Source organism: Misgurnus anguillicaudatus, chromosome 11, assembly GCF_027580225.2.
Source record: "Misgurnus anguillicaudatus chromosome 11, ASM2758022v2, whole genome shotgun sequence".
Classification (NCBI taxonomy): domain Eukaryota; kingdom Metazoa; phylum Chordata; class Actinopteri; order Cypriniformes; family Cobitidae; genus Misgurnus; species Misgurnus anguillicaudatus.
Window position 1 is genome coordinate 3,371,167 of NC_073347.2, and position 15,592 is coordinate 3,386,758.

General features: G+C 36.1%; 1 protein-coding gene across 1 annotated transcript; it reads right to left on the reverse strand.

The window, feature by feature from the left end:
- On the reverse strand, positions 1–9,897 carry LOC129416439 (uncharacterized). Its single transcript, XM_073873628.1, has 12 exons — positions 9,714–9,897; positions 7,946–8,116; positions 7,434–7,537; positions 5,601–6,732; positions 5,343–5,440; positions 5,115–5,165; positions 4,618–4,999; positions 4,359–4,532; positions 2,759–2,888; positions 2,565–2,647; positions 2,347–2,441; positions 1–1,722 (listed from the first exon to the last, which is right to left on the reverse strand). The coding sequence occupies exons 1-10, from the start codon at positions 9,895–9,897 to the stop codon at positions 2,626–2,628; spliced, it is 2,448 nt and encodes an 815-aa protein (XP_073729729.1). The 3' UTR covers positions 1–1,722; positions 2,347–2,441; positions 2,565–2,625.
- Between the last annotated feature and the right edge of the window lie 5,695 nt (positions 9,898–15,592).

Sequence of the window (15,592 nt, forward strand, 5' to 3'; positions counted from 1 at the left end):
CATGTGCATTTTTGCCCTCCTCCTCCTCCATCTGAGAGAGCACTCCGACCTCTGCCAGAATTCTGACCAGAACCAAAAAATCTCCTTACACTGGCTTCCTGTTACATTTAGAATAGATTTTAAAGTTTTGTTACTTATTTATAAATCACTTCATGGCTTAGGACCCAAATACATGACAGATATGCTAACTGAATATAAAGATTACTCAGATCATTTAGAGATACCAAGAGTTCACTCAAAACAAGGTGCGTCAGCATTTAGCTTTTATGCCACCTGTAGCTGGAATCAGCTTCCAGAAGAGATCAGATGTGCTTCAACAGTAAACACTTTTAAATCTAGATTAAAAACACATCTGTTTAACTCTTCATTTACTGAATGAGCACTGTGCTGCTTCACACTGACTGCACTTTTAACTCAAGTCACTTTTACTTCTGTTTTACATTTTAAACAGTTTTTATTCAAATCACATTTATTTTCTTTAATTGTTATTTTAAATTCTCATGTATCTTTGTTTTTTATTGTGATTTTATCGTGTATTTTTTTACATTGTCTTTTTTCTCTTATATTGTTTTCTCATTTCTATGTAAAGTTCTTTGAATGACCTCTGTGTATGAAATGTGCTATACAAATAAACTTGCCTTGCCTAATTAAAAGAGGGTAAAAGTCTTAATAATGATCTGTTTGCCCTAAAAAAGCAAACAGAATACACTTTAAGTTAAGTTAAATCATTTATTTTTCCTAAAAACTTTTTTTTTAATCTTACAATTATTGTGTAAAAAGTGCAAATTGTTTGGAGTGAGATCTTGTTGCTTTTATGTTTTCCCCAGCAGGTGTTTCAAGCACTTCAATCATTTCTGTGGCTTTAGCTTAAGTTCATTCTAGATTCATTTAAGGCCAATTGCAATTATATTATCATAAATATATATTACATGTATTTCGTAAAGTAATGTACTTTTAATCAGCTCTTAACTTTACAACAAAAATAATAGCCAACAGCGATAACAGAAATAGCTGCAGAGTAGCAGTTTACATAAGATTACCACAGATTTAAATAAAATAAGTTAATCAAAATGTCTTGATGATTGAGAGAAATCATGCAAATTAAACTAAAACACAGAGTAATGAAGGGTATATTTTAAGGTTTAGTTCAAGTGTACTTACTTATTTGGGTTAAAACAGCATCAGGTTTAACATTGTGTCTGATTGGATTTACTACGTTAACTCCCAGTATTTTATACCAAGATCAAGGGTTTGATATTGCATATGAAAAACATGTACATAATTAACCCAAGTTAATCAGTTTGATCAAGTAAAAAAGCAAATTAAATCATCTGCTAAAGAAAAGACTTCCATATTCAATTCAATTTTATTTATATACTGTAGCACTTTTCACAATTGTCTAATTATTTCAAATCAGCTTTACATCACAGAAAAATCAAGAGACAACAAAAGTTGCAAAGTACAGATTAAACTGAACTATCGAGCGTTGTGATAATGTAATGTATAGAAGAGATATCTAAGTTAAACCTGGAAAAAAACTAGAGAGAGAGCCAGACATAGCTGATTCTATAGAGGACATAATATATATTAGATACTTTATTTTACAACTTTAAAATATAAAAACATTAAGAATAAATTTTTTTTTAATGTGTTCAAGGATGAGACGGGATCTGCATCAGATGTTCAGTCAGCGGTCTGTGTTCATGAAGTCTGAAATACAACCTGAAGATGAGAAAGAAAGAAAATGTCAACATTTAATTTTTAGTCATTATATTTATAGTATATCTAGAACCTTAAAGCCACAATATCAGTGGCGGCTCGTAACTGTTCATCCGAGGGACGCTAATTTAAAATAAGTGTTTGGAGTGTCATGTGAGTTGCTTGCGTTTTTAAAATATTTGTTTGTTGCGTCATGTGATCCATGTGCATCACGTGTTTTGTCAAAATAAGTGCCTGCTGCACACGCGTCAAAACCATTTATGATAAAAGAGACGCTCACGTTCACAAAATACACGCAAGACACTCCCTTAACAGTAAACTTTGATTACGCACAAGAATATAAGAGTATCTGGCAAACGCAAGTGTCTCTTTTATCATAAACCCTTTAGACGCGTCTGCAGCAGGCACTTATTTTGACCATACATGTGATGCACATAAGATCTCTCGACATGCAGAACACATATTTTGAAATTACGCACCACACACATGACGGGCTACATACATGTTGTGACAAACTTGAACTTCGTATCAAGCGCCTTCGGAAAAAAGAAGTCACTGGCCGCCAGTGCACAATATGTATGATTTTTGTAATAAAATATACAAAGATAAATGCAGTTGTGTACTTACATTATGCAGAAAGTTCCTAAAAATGTGTAACTCCTGAGAAATTCCTGTTTTAAATAATGTCTCGTCTCTCTTGTAATGGTTTCTGGTTGTAGAAACTAGGGAGACACAAGAGGACAAATGCAGAAGTGTTGGTTAAACAACATCTAACACACAGCTGTTAGCTAATTCATTATGATGCCATTAAATAATGTGATCAATTTGATTATCAAACTCCATACGTCTCAGGATGATGAAAACAGCATCTTTAATCATTTCCCTCTCCTTCAGTCATTCAGCTTCTTACTTTTCCGTGGATAGTGTGCTGTAGTGATGAAAATGTACATTTAAAACAATCTTACTATACAACTAACTACACAAAATAAAAAGCATGTAATCTGCAAAATGCAGTTTCCTTCTTGAAAAGGTCTGTTACCTCATTTTGTATACGAGTAGCTCTTCTTCGTCAGACTCAGTTTTAAACCAGTCATGATCTAAGATCTCCTTGAGCGTCGGACGATCACTTGGATTCAGGGCCAGGCACCATCTTAACAGATCATAGATTTCTGTACAAGATTTAGGAGAGAGCTGGTTAGTCATCATGACACACAAATGGCAATAATGATCACGGCATAAAGAGACGCTTTTGTTGTCATTTAATAATACTGCAAAAAAGTCTGTCTGTCTATCATCTAAAGGGACCCTGGTTTAGGGCTGGGTATCGAACGTCGATACTTTTATGGTATCGAACGAAAAACTTTGATACTTTGAGTATCGAAAAATGATTTATCTTTCGGTGCCAAATTTCGGTTCCAAAAGCCAAGCGGCTGTGTCTGTGTGAGCCTGTACTTGCATGTAAGGACCTAAAGCGCCGGCGATTGGCTGTCCACCACCACGTGACGGGGAAGATTTCGGAAGATACTCACAGTCACCCAACACACGTGTAAAAAGGATACAATATGAGAAATATACAGAAAGGCTTTGTGACAGTGTAACCAATTGAGTGAGCGCAAGTATTGCCGTGCTGTCTCCGTGAAAGTCAACCAAAACGGCGTTTCTCCTAAAGTGACGAGGGGTCTCAATTTAAAGCACGCGCGCAGCCTGTGTCTCTTAATGCTTATGAAATACTCGCGCCTGTCTCTCCGCATCACAAGACTTCATGCCCTCGTCTCCCAAAATGGACGATGCGTTTTAACCTATTTTTTTCAGTCTATGGTTTAAAGTTAAGCAGCCCAACACTGCTTACAAGCCTGGCTTGTTATTTAAAACAAACTAAAATTCAATTTAACGCATTTGCTACTCATTTTAAAAATCCCAAATGTAGGCTATTTAATATTTTGATAATTATGAAGTTGAGTATTACAGTTCTTTGTTTACAAAAACAAACAAACATGCATAAAAATCTTCCCAGTAAAACTTTTTACTTTTTGTCAAAGTTGCAGCAAAATGAACCCACTTATTTAAATTCTGCTAGTTCAAGCTAAAGACCATTTTCATTTCATAAAATAAAGCAGTGTTAGTTATATTCTTAATTTCTTTATTTTTGTTTCCTTATTTTCATAAAACAAAAACCGATGAGTGTGTCTGCTGGCACACCCCTATCCAAAAGCACAACCAGTTTTATTAATAATGTTTCCCTGAATGAGAAGTGTTACGAGAATTTGTTTTAAATAAGGTGAAAAATAAAAGTTTTGTGTTTAATGTATTTTTGTTAATGTTTAAATGGATTTGAAAACATATGGTTTTGGGAAAAAGTATCGTTAGGAACCGGTATCGAAACGGAGGTATTGAAATTGGCACCGGATCTAAAGATTTTGAACGATACCCAGCCCTACCCTGGTCACTGACAGACAGTACCTCAGGTTAAGATGATGGCACAGTGATGTAATACATCGGCGAGCCACTAAATGACTGTTTAGCTAAACACAATAAAATCTAACATCTTGCCAGACAGACCGTATCCTCTGATAATAATATTTATTGTGGATTTGATCAGAGACTTTGTGTGTGCATGTTGATCAGTCATTTTCACTCACCCTTTGATAAATCCTTCTCAGTTGTCTGCAGATTCCCGGAATAAAAGTTCTTTAAATTAGAGTAATCTCCATGCACCATGAAGTACAGCACAGAACCTAAGGCCCAGACGTTTGCTGGCACGGCGTGGTATTTCTTAGTCGTGTAGATCTCAGGCGGGCTGCAACATGGAGCTCCTGTACACAAAACATCGTGTTGAGTCATTTTGTAAAAGAAACAGCAGGTTTCAATACTCCGCTATATTAAAAAAATTCAGCTCACCTATAAAGTCGAAGGTCTTATATTCCTCATGCGTCAGATAATGTCCAGCCCCAAAGTCAATTAACTTCAGGCTCATTGTTGATTGCTGCACCAAGAAGTTCTTGGCATGGAGGTCGGTGTGAAAAACTCCATTATCCAGACAATGTTGTACTGCCAGTACCGCCTGACGCATGAGATGTCTTGCTGTATTTTCACTAAGTCCTTTATGATTTGTAACAAAATCCCACAAGGATACGCTGTGCAGTGGGTACTCCAACACGAGCGTGTAAAAGTGTTTAGTCTCGTACCAGTCATACATCTGTATGACATTGGGGCATGAGGGCGCTTCTCCTAACTTAAGCAGCAGCGCCACTTCTGTTATAAGTGGTTTGGGGTATCCAGGCTGGACAAAAAATGGTCAACAAATTACAATTAGATAAAACAAATATCTTGGTGCGTAATCGCTATACGGTCTATTTTTTGTTTAGTTCACTACATCAAATTTTATGACAACTTACAATCTGAAGAGTGCTTTCATACTTTCGTTTGTTTATTTGCTTGATGGCAACCTGTAAAGAGAAAAACAACAAAAGTTAATTTCTCTTGAGCTGACTAAAGCGGCTCACCTGACACTGCACACATAACTTTAAGGTTTAAGAATCTACAAACTTTAAAACATGGTTTAGATCAAGTGAACATACAAATTTCAGCAAACATTGTGTTTGATATAAATACGAGTGCATTACCGGAGTGTCATCCGATATCCGGATCCCTTTGTACACTCTGCCACCGCACCCTTCCCCAAGCACTTGATACAAAAGTTGATATTCAGAATCAAAGGGCTCTGAAAAACACACAGAAAATGATGAGGTGACAGTACATGTTAACACTCATATACTCACAGATGAAAGGTACAGCATACATTTCCAGGTACAGAAGAATATGATGAAGAAACCATTTCACACATTGGTGCAAAGTAGGAGTAATGAAGTCAGTACACTCACCTCTAAGCAATGAGCGATTAACTCGTTTCTTCTCGCTTGGCGGTTCAACAGCTTGTTGAACAACATCTATAACTTTTGGCCTGACAACTTTATCATCTTCTGGCGAGGGATCTCTGGGATTTTCAAGGACTTTTGGTGGGGTAATTTTAAATTTAGTTGGGTTACGAATCCAACCTATTGCGGGTTTTCCAACAAATTTTCGTCTGCGAGTTTTAAATCTCGCTGGGATAGGATCCTCAAAATCTTCTGGCAAGGGATGTCTGGGATTTTCTAGAGCTTTAAGAGCTTTTGGCCTGGGATTTTTACAACCTTTTGCCTCAGGACTTCCAACATCTTTTGACCCAGGATTTTTTGCTTTATTTGGGTCAGGATTTCCACCACCTTTTAACCCAATATTCTCTGGAATGGCACCTAACGTCTGTAGCCTGGCATTGGCTGCAGCGATGCCACCAAAACTGGCCAGATCCGCACCATCCATGGCATCAGGAATAGCTGGATCGGCATCTTTTTTCACTTTACTCTTCCCTTTTTTACTCCAAGGGTTGTGAAATGAGCGGCTCTTTGAAGCCTTTTGTTTTTGTTTCTTTAAGCCAACACTCTTCGATTGAGAATCTGCCAGATCAACAACTTCCCTGGCATCAGGGATAGCTGGATCGGCCTCAATCTGTGAAGTCGGCATCGACTCCACTTTGCCCCTCCGGAAGCATCCAAAGAAGCGTTGCGTCAATGTCATGCATTTATCCGGACGAATCTTTGGTTTTGATTGGGGGCCGGCCAGAGCAGGAACATCCATGCCAACAGGAATATCTGAAATAGCCTTGGGCTGTTGAGTTGGCACAACAGTCACTTTTTCTCCCTGGAGGTTAGATTTGCGGCTCTTTGAAGCCTTTTCTTTCTGCTTCTTCGGACCAACGTAGGTCTTTGACTGTGATGCAAGATCAACAACTTCCCTAACATCAGGGATAGCTGGATCCGCTTTAAGCAGGGGAGTCGGCACTGACTCCACCTTGCCCCTCCAGAGACAGTCAAAGAATGCCATTCGTTGTTTTTCCGGTTTGATCTTATTGTTTAATTCAGAGCTCGCCAGACCAGCATCATCCTTTACATTAGGATTATCTGAATGTGCATTAAGCTGTGGAGAAGACCAGAGGTGGGTCAGACAGACAGATGGACAGACAGACAGATAAATGTTTCCATCCAAGGCTTTTTAGCAAAAAAATGCTTAAGCGCATAAACGCAATGTCAATACCTCAAAATACATATATATAAAAAATAGCTTTAACGCAATAAATGTGATGTCACATGATAGATCTTCATCACGCGCAACCTCTGAAGGGCATAACAGCAAACAATAGGCGCTCTTATTGCAGCCTGAGACTTTCTGTTTTGATTTGCAGAGTCGATCCTCCATATACACAGAGCTGCACTGAACTTACTTCATGAAGTGCTGAAATGTCAATCACTTATCCATAAAATGATTCATGTTTATTCTCCTAAATATTACATTTTTTCTCCTCATAATTGGGTCCCTTTGGTGAAAGCACATTTATTTTAAATTACCAAGACCACAAACATCAGACTCGACCTGGCTAAGCTTTTATTTTAAGAGCATTAGAGAAATTAGGTAGATAATTTGCTCAAGATCAGATTTTTTGTGATACACCAAAACTAATGTCGCTTTCATCATTTGTGATATCACCACGGACACCATTTTAGCACCATTTGAATAGAAAACCTTTTTTACGCATATTCACTTGGTCGATAACAAAACCTGGATGGAAACATGTCTATAAATGGACAGATAGTTGTAGTAAATGTAATGATGTAACAAACCTCTGAAGGAATCAGTGTTTCCACTTTATCATTATGAAGGAATGGGCGCCTTACAATCTTCCATCCCTTCTTTAATGATTTCAATAATTTATTCTCACATTTTTCTACACCAAAAAAGAAAAACAAAAACAAATGATAAACTATTAGAAAATTCATTATGACAAAAGAGAATGACAAAGAACCGTGGTCAGTAATAATACTTAATAAACACATTTAACAAACTGTCCACCCAGATACTATTTGATTAAATATGTATATGTAATTGAGTATCTAATTCTTTATAACAAATTCCTAAAAATACAGCAATGATTATTGCATTAATAATGCTGTTAAAATAAGAGTTTAAAACACACTAGAAAAATGGTCTAAACTTAATTTCTTATTGTAAGATGCTTTATTTTACTGACTTTAATGTAATAAGATATCAGTATCTGCAAGGGCCAACAAAACTATTGAGGAACAAACATGGTACAGATTTAAAGATTGTCAAGAACACAAAATTTCCATCTGACCTGTGGGGCTGTTCGCCTCCTCAAATGCAGGAGTAAACTCCTTTACTCCTCCTCGTGGATGTGAACTCCCGGCGCGTCTGTCTAACAAATGTCCGTTGTTCGGGACAATGTCAGGGACCGCACTTGGTAGGACAAAATCCATTCCACCATCATCACATCTCCATCCCAACACTGCAATTCAATAAATAATGTTATGAAATGAATGCTTTAACTGAAGTGATCAATATGTGTCTAAAACTTGTCACTTATTTTAATCTATTATTTATTCAACTGTACAAAATAATTCAATAAAGTAATGCCTTCATTTGAAATTATAATTTTTCTTTTTGTCTAAATTGTATTGAAGCCGACAGAGAACATGCATTAATATTATTTTTGCTTGCTTGTTTTCTCGTGATCATGACTTTATTTTCTGGGGATCTCGAGATAACAAAAAGTTGTTATCCTGACAATCCAAATGTCATAATGTAATTTCCTGTCCATAATATTTAGTGTATTTTAAAGTGAACTGCTGATGCATACGTGTAGCTAATAATTACATAAAAACGTATAAGATATATAAATAAGAGCTGTCCAAACTGAAAGGAACTTGCACTGACATATCTTAAAATACATCAGTGCCCTTTGTTTTGCCTCAAAATGCACACAAGTAATGTTTTTAGTAACGCATGTTTGTTAAAACTAGTTATATTTTCTAAATAAATTAAGGCCTAGTCCTGGTTTAAGATATCTCTTCCCGGGAAACCACCCCATAATGTGTGTGAATTTAGGGACCATCTTCAAAGTAATAATGTACACGATTCTATCTTTAATAGTAATTAACAATTATATTAATAACTATATAAGTAAAAGTGTACATAATAGCCGACAACCATATGAACACAGTTGGGTTTGTGACTGTTTGTTGACTAAAAGTTATTCCATTTAAATGCTGTATAAAGTAGAAACGTGTATATTAAAGAGTAACTTTAGAGACGGTCCCTAAATTCACCACTATCAAATTGTCAACTACATACTGACGGATCGATTTCATCTTAAACGAATCCCTGATCTAAGTAAAACCTAATTTGTTCATCCCCTAATTTACCAAAATATACCTCTGCTGTCTTCAAACAATACAACCCGTTCATGTACATACATATTAAGAACCCAAGAGCTTTCATCACATCACAAAAAATACAACTTTTGTTAACTTGAGATAACGAGAAATTAAGTTGTGATCATGAGAAAACAAGCAAGCAAAAATAAAAATAGTACACAACATTGGCTTCAGTAAATGAACAAAACAGTCTGGATAACAACAGTATGCACTGCTAACTATTTATTATGTTATACATCCCTTACGAAAGTGAAACATTTACATCCAACAAAACATGGTTAACGGTACTTTATTAAAACCATTGTTACCACAAAATAACCCTGGTTTTGCTAATAGTACTCAATACACCAATAAACATGGTTACTACACTTTTACCACATAAAAACCATAGTTAATTATCGTGAGGGATATTAAAAAACAAGACCTCATACGGCGTAATTCTTATCTTAAATTGCGGGGATGTTTTATTAATTTTGGTCGCTTTTTGTTAAATTAATGGAGCTAAAATTTGTTTGCGTATTCTGCCGGTCAAGAAAAACGGCGGGTAAAATATCAAGTACACGAGCACCACCTGGTGTGTCTACATGTACACGTGCATTAACAACACAATAACTTTATGTAAACTTATCAGCATGAAATTCAGACTTTTTGCTTTAACTCGCATCTTACCTTTTTGGCGTTTCGCCTCATGTGTTGGATAAACATCCACCATCTCCTCCTCCTCCTCTCCTCCTTCAAATGGATTTAAACCGGCAGCGCGCCCGACTTGTGACGAAAGTCCGAAATCAGGGACATAGTCAAAGTTCGGCACAGCATTCGGCAGATCCATATTTTCAACATCTGCTCCTTCCATGTCCTTGTCGGACAATGGTGTTACAGGACGAAACATGATGTGAAAAGATAACTGCAGACTTAACTGTGCTTAGACTCGGTTCACAGAGGGTTGAAATCTAAGTAAACTGTCTGTCCGTACACAGTGCGTCAAGCAGTTTAAAGTTGCGAACTTTTTGAAAGTCTGCAAATTCACTTGATAATCTGTACAGTAGCGTTCGGAGTCAACCAAAGGCAAGCGTTCAGATCAGTCAAATGATACCAGTTTCATCTGGCTGAGCGTTTTATAGGCACCGATTGTGATGTCATAATGTCTCTATGACAACGATAAGTTCTACAGTATGGTTGTCATGGAGTTTAATGACTTTGTTCTGTTTACGGTTCAACTGTGATGAGTTATATATATATTTATGTCCCCTGTGTTGTTTAATTAAAACTATTTACAACATTTGGACTTTTTATTAGATATATATATGAATAAAATCTCTTTAATATGTCTTAATGCTTATTACTACTTTTTAAAATGTATTTTACAGTATGTATAGATGCTATTTTGTATTAATATATTTAGACCTATTGTGTTATTCATTTACAACCACTAGATGGCGCTATGTTAATTACCAGTAATGTTAAAAGAAGAGAGTATTAATCGAGAGTAAAACACAGACATGCTCAGATTGTATGGAGATTTTATTTAAATCATCAAAAAGCATCAAAGGTTATATATTTTAATGCATGATACATACAAAAGTTTTTTTCATTGCTCAAAATCCTTCACACGTATCAAATAGTTAAACACTGGCAAAAACAGACATTAAGTTAGCTAATAATCCCTCATCCCTTACAGCAGTTGAAGCATCAGCAGAGTTACATATTGCTGGGTTTACTGCAGGGTTAAATTCACTAAACACTACTTAATATTAATTCCCAAACACATTAAAGAACATTTGACATGTTGACTGATGAAGAACCACCACAGAGACTAAAGGGTCTTCTTGGTGGTGGACAAAATACTGTATGAGATGAGAGGAAAAGATCTTAAAATGTTTCCACTACCAAACAAATTTTGTCTGCCCCAAACCAACTTTATGCAACAATCTCTTATCATTGGTCAGATAACATGAAGCCTAAATTAACCTCCTGAACCCGAGCTTTGGTTAGACTTTTTTTCCAGATTTTTACCAGCTATTTTGGGGAACCACTAAATATAACCAAATATTTTTCTTTGAACATGAAGCAGTGTATTTGTCCATGTTTGTGTATAACAGGTTCCTGTTACAAAGAATTAAGTATTATGATGCAAACAACAAAAACATTGATGTCCACATATGTGACATCCAGGTCTTAGGAGGTTAAATGTGGCATAAAACAACTGTAAATAGAGAAAATACCTTATTTTAAAAAATTTACCTTATTAAAGATATCAAGATTATATTTTTTACATTATAGATTTTATGTAGAAATCTCTCAAACTTGCTTCACTGATACTCTGAACTTTATTGAACTACATCTAAACACAGTTTAAAAATTATCTTCATTCACTGTTATATTTACCTTTAAGCTAAAGACGACTGTACCATATACCATTAATCTATATAAAGCACTGTACCATACCACCAAAAACATGTTGAAGTCATACTTTCTGTTAATGCTATTCATTTTTATCACCACTAGGTGGCGACTGTAGATCAAACATGCAGTCACTGTTTCATTTCTCTGCAAAGGTTTGAGTGGAGATGAGCACGTGGACCTGTGTGATAATAATAAGAGATTATTCAAAGACATATCACAATGATGATAACTTTAGTATAGGGATAAACATTCCCTACTGAAAAACAGCTAAAACCAACCTAACCTAGTTGACCTGGTCTCCCAGTTTGGTTTTAGCTGGTGTAGCAGGCTGGTCTTAGAAAGGTTTTAAGAGCCCACTTTTAGCTGTTCAGATCGAAAAACCAGCTTTACCAGACTGAAAGCTTAGAAGAGTCGTCTTAGCTGGTATACGCCGGTGTCCCACGTCTGGCAAAGCTGCATACATCTGGTTTTACTGACTGGTCAAGTTAATGGGTCAGCTGCTCTTCCACCCTGACCAGCTAGAAAAGTGTCCAAACCCCCTTTAAATCCAGCCTGCTACACCAGCTCAAACCGGCTGGGAGACCAGTTAAAACCAGCCAGCCAGCTTAGGTTTGTTCAGAAGGGTTATGCATGTCTATTGTATATTTACTGTACCTTGGGCATAAAACAGGTAAACAATCACAAATTTACAGGATTAGCATTGAGTTGCCAAAACCAAACCAACACTCTGAAAATGGCTAGTTATTTTTTAACCCATAATGGGACCTTAATATTGGACAGACCACGTGCTGGGTTAAAAATGTCCCAATGTTGTTTTGTTTTTATGCAATAACTGGGTTGTAATAATAATACCCAGCATTGAGTCAATTTTAATCAAGTGGTCTGTTCTGTCCAATATTTACCCAACATGCTTTAAAAAAAAAAAAATAACCCATCCATTTAAATGTGATCACTTGTTGGTACCATGAAGGTGATCATCAACTCAGGCTCTGATCCTAAAGCTAAGATTAGTCCACAAGCGTGTGCACATAAAGGAATGATGTTTGTCTTCAACATGGATAGGCCAAATTCTGTATATTTCCCAGTAATCATTTCTTTATTTATTATCTTTTTTTTCGATTTACAATACAAAATTGTAATACATGTGTCTCATAGCAGTACATAATGTCATCCATCATGCAATGGTAGTTCAGTGATAGTAATCATTTCAGTAATCATGCACAAATATTAAGCAAACAATATACTGTTTCAAAGAAAGTTGGCCGATACATGACAATTAATGTGTTAATGCAAGTTAAACAAATATAAACCTGTAAGCCAGCACTTTAATTTTTGAGCATTTTCTGAAAATCATCATACCCAAAATAAAATCCCTGCAGCTCTTAAACCCTATAGACTATATTCATAATTCTAGTCTTGTTTGAAACTAGACACGTGACACATTGTTGCCCAATAGTCATAACAACTCCGAGTAGAATAGGAACAGAGTAAAAACAAGGTAAAATATACATGAAATGACTTCCGATTTCTTTGAATAAATAACATTCACAAATTTATGAAATTGTCATGTCAAACACCTGGGGTCAGTATAAAGATAAAGAAAAACCATGTTGTGATTCAAATTCAAGAATGATTCTCCAAAAAATTAAGTTTCTGTGAGCTTTTTTTCCAAAAAAAAAAAAGTACATCTGGAGAATCCAAATAGACACATGATAACAAAAAAAGAAAGAGCACCACATACTACATGACTATCAATTCAAAACTTATCTGCACACAAAAGCAACTATTTCAGACAAAAAACATTATAACAAAATACTTGTTATTTTGAATGTGGTCGCTCGGGAATGGACTCCAGATCAGTTGAAGGCCTATTTTACATCACAAGGAGAAAACACACACACGTGCGCACGCATATGTTTGCCAAATAACTTATGCATATAATGCTCAACATTGCTGGTAATACTCATATTTTCCCCCACATATCTTATTTTCTTGTTTTATATATATATTATGCATCAGATTCATAAATATGCATTTATATAACATGTCATAAAAAATGAACCCATATGAAACTCGTGCCTTAGTCATCTCCACTGTTATTTTTATAATCAAAAACAGCTAACATAAAAACAAAAAAATGTAAATACATGATCAACATAACAAGACAAACTTTTACAACTTACTGTATCTAGCAGCTTTACTGATCGATGCATCTCTGTCTCTCCCACTCTCAATAAAAAAAAAGTAATCTGCAGTCGACGATCCACAATTTAGATGTTTATATCTAACATCTGGAGAAAATCTGATCGTATCTTTAACTCTGAGCTAACGTTAGCCACAGCACGCACGCCTCCGTGTATGCGCAGATCTGCGCAGATGTCGCATTTTACAGACGCAAATTGAATCCCTGTAATCGTTTCGTGATTGGTTACTACCCCATCAATCAAAACGTTGCTGAATAGGCATTGGCTGGCTTCATTTTGACTGTCAAAAACTAAGGTGTGCAAAATGACACCTCGCTTAGCCAATGTACGCTTCCTGTACTTTTAAGTTCTCAAACCTTATCTGATTGGACAAAACAGAAACATAAGGTGTAGTTTTGCTCCGAAGATTCTAACGCAGAGCAGAAAGCCTTACCTGGAAGATATATGGTGAAAAATGGTACCCCTCAGGGCAGCATCATTGGTCCAAAACTCTTTACAATTATGATAAATGATGTATTTTCTCAAGTGCAAGGAGATATTGGTAGATGATTATTTGCTGACGATGGATCACTGTGGAAAAGAGGAAAGAATATAAAGCATATTACAAGAAAAATACAAGAAGCAGTTGAAATAGTAGAGAAATGGTCATATTCATGGGATTCAGATTTTAAGTAGATAAAACAAAATCAATAGTGTTTACTAGGAAAAGAGGCATACTGGACACAGAATATGGTCCCTGATGCTGACTTGTCAACGTGTCTCCTGTCTTTCTTTTCTTGGGGTCCCCAGAGAGCAGAACATCATCACCGGCCTTAACTGAACATACTCGCACAAACTTACGCTTGCGATTTTGGTCGCTCTAGAACCTACAAATGAGAACAGTACGCATAAATGAAAACTCATTGAAAATAAACATAAAAACATCCAGTTTCTCCTCGTGATAATTTTTTTAAACCAACAGATCAATGGAGTCTCAGTCTGGCCAACATTGATCAATTAGGTACTTCATTGATTTTGAATTTGTATCTATTGAGGCAGAAAATGGCAAGTATACCGTGTAACAAAAACAAAACAAGGTCTTAAAGTTACAGAAGAAGTAGAATTATACACAGATCAGCCTAGGTCTAATTCGGATAGTAAGTCACTACTTTTATTTTCAAATACAAACCGTTTCATTGAGACGTTTCATCTCATTGACTCTGGTGTCAATGTCATCATCTGGGTCAGCAACTTGAAAATCATCTCCCGTGGGACAGGCATTCATGACCTCTGGCAGACGTGGGCGTCGATGAAAGAGGAGGAAGTAAGGACTGTGTCTAGTAGAGTACTGAATACAAAAAAAAAACAAAAAAACATACCATTAACCATTAAGTTTGTATTAAAGAGAAAAAAAACACTGTTGACGTTAATTATTTAATAAATTCACCAATTATTTTACCAAACAATTAACTGTAGATATAATAAGTTAGCATGTTAAGACACAACCTGCTTTGCAGTGTTGATTCCATACACCACAGCAGGAAGGTGGAGGTCCCAGTCATTGTGGTTGTCATTCACATACTTCCTGAGGGTACGCTTGATGTTTTGATTTGTCCTTTCATCCTGTTAACATCAGTGCATTTATAAAGTTAATGAACAACTGTAAAACAACGATAAAACCTGAAGGATTTTGTGTATATTTCTTTATGCGTAATCTATGTCTGATGTGTTACGTTGCAACTGTGCCCTGATGTTATCAACTATCCAAATGGCCCATACAGTTACCCCTCAGGTCATTATTAGGTCACATTCTCGTAGGTTCGCCGGGGTTGTGATTGTCACCTCAGAGATCAAAGTCTCCATGGGGTGCCATTGTATTGTTTGTGTAAGATGTATAAAGGTCTGCTCACACAGGCAGATCTTTGGGTTAAGAATGTAGAAGGTTGACACGACAACATCGCT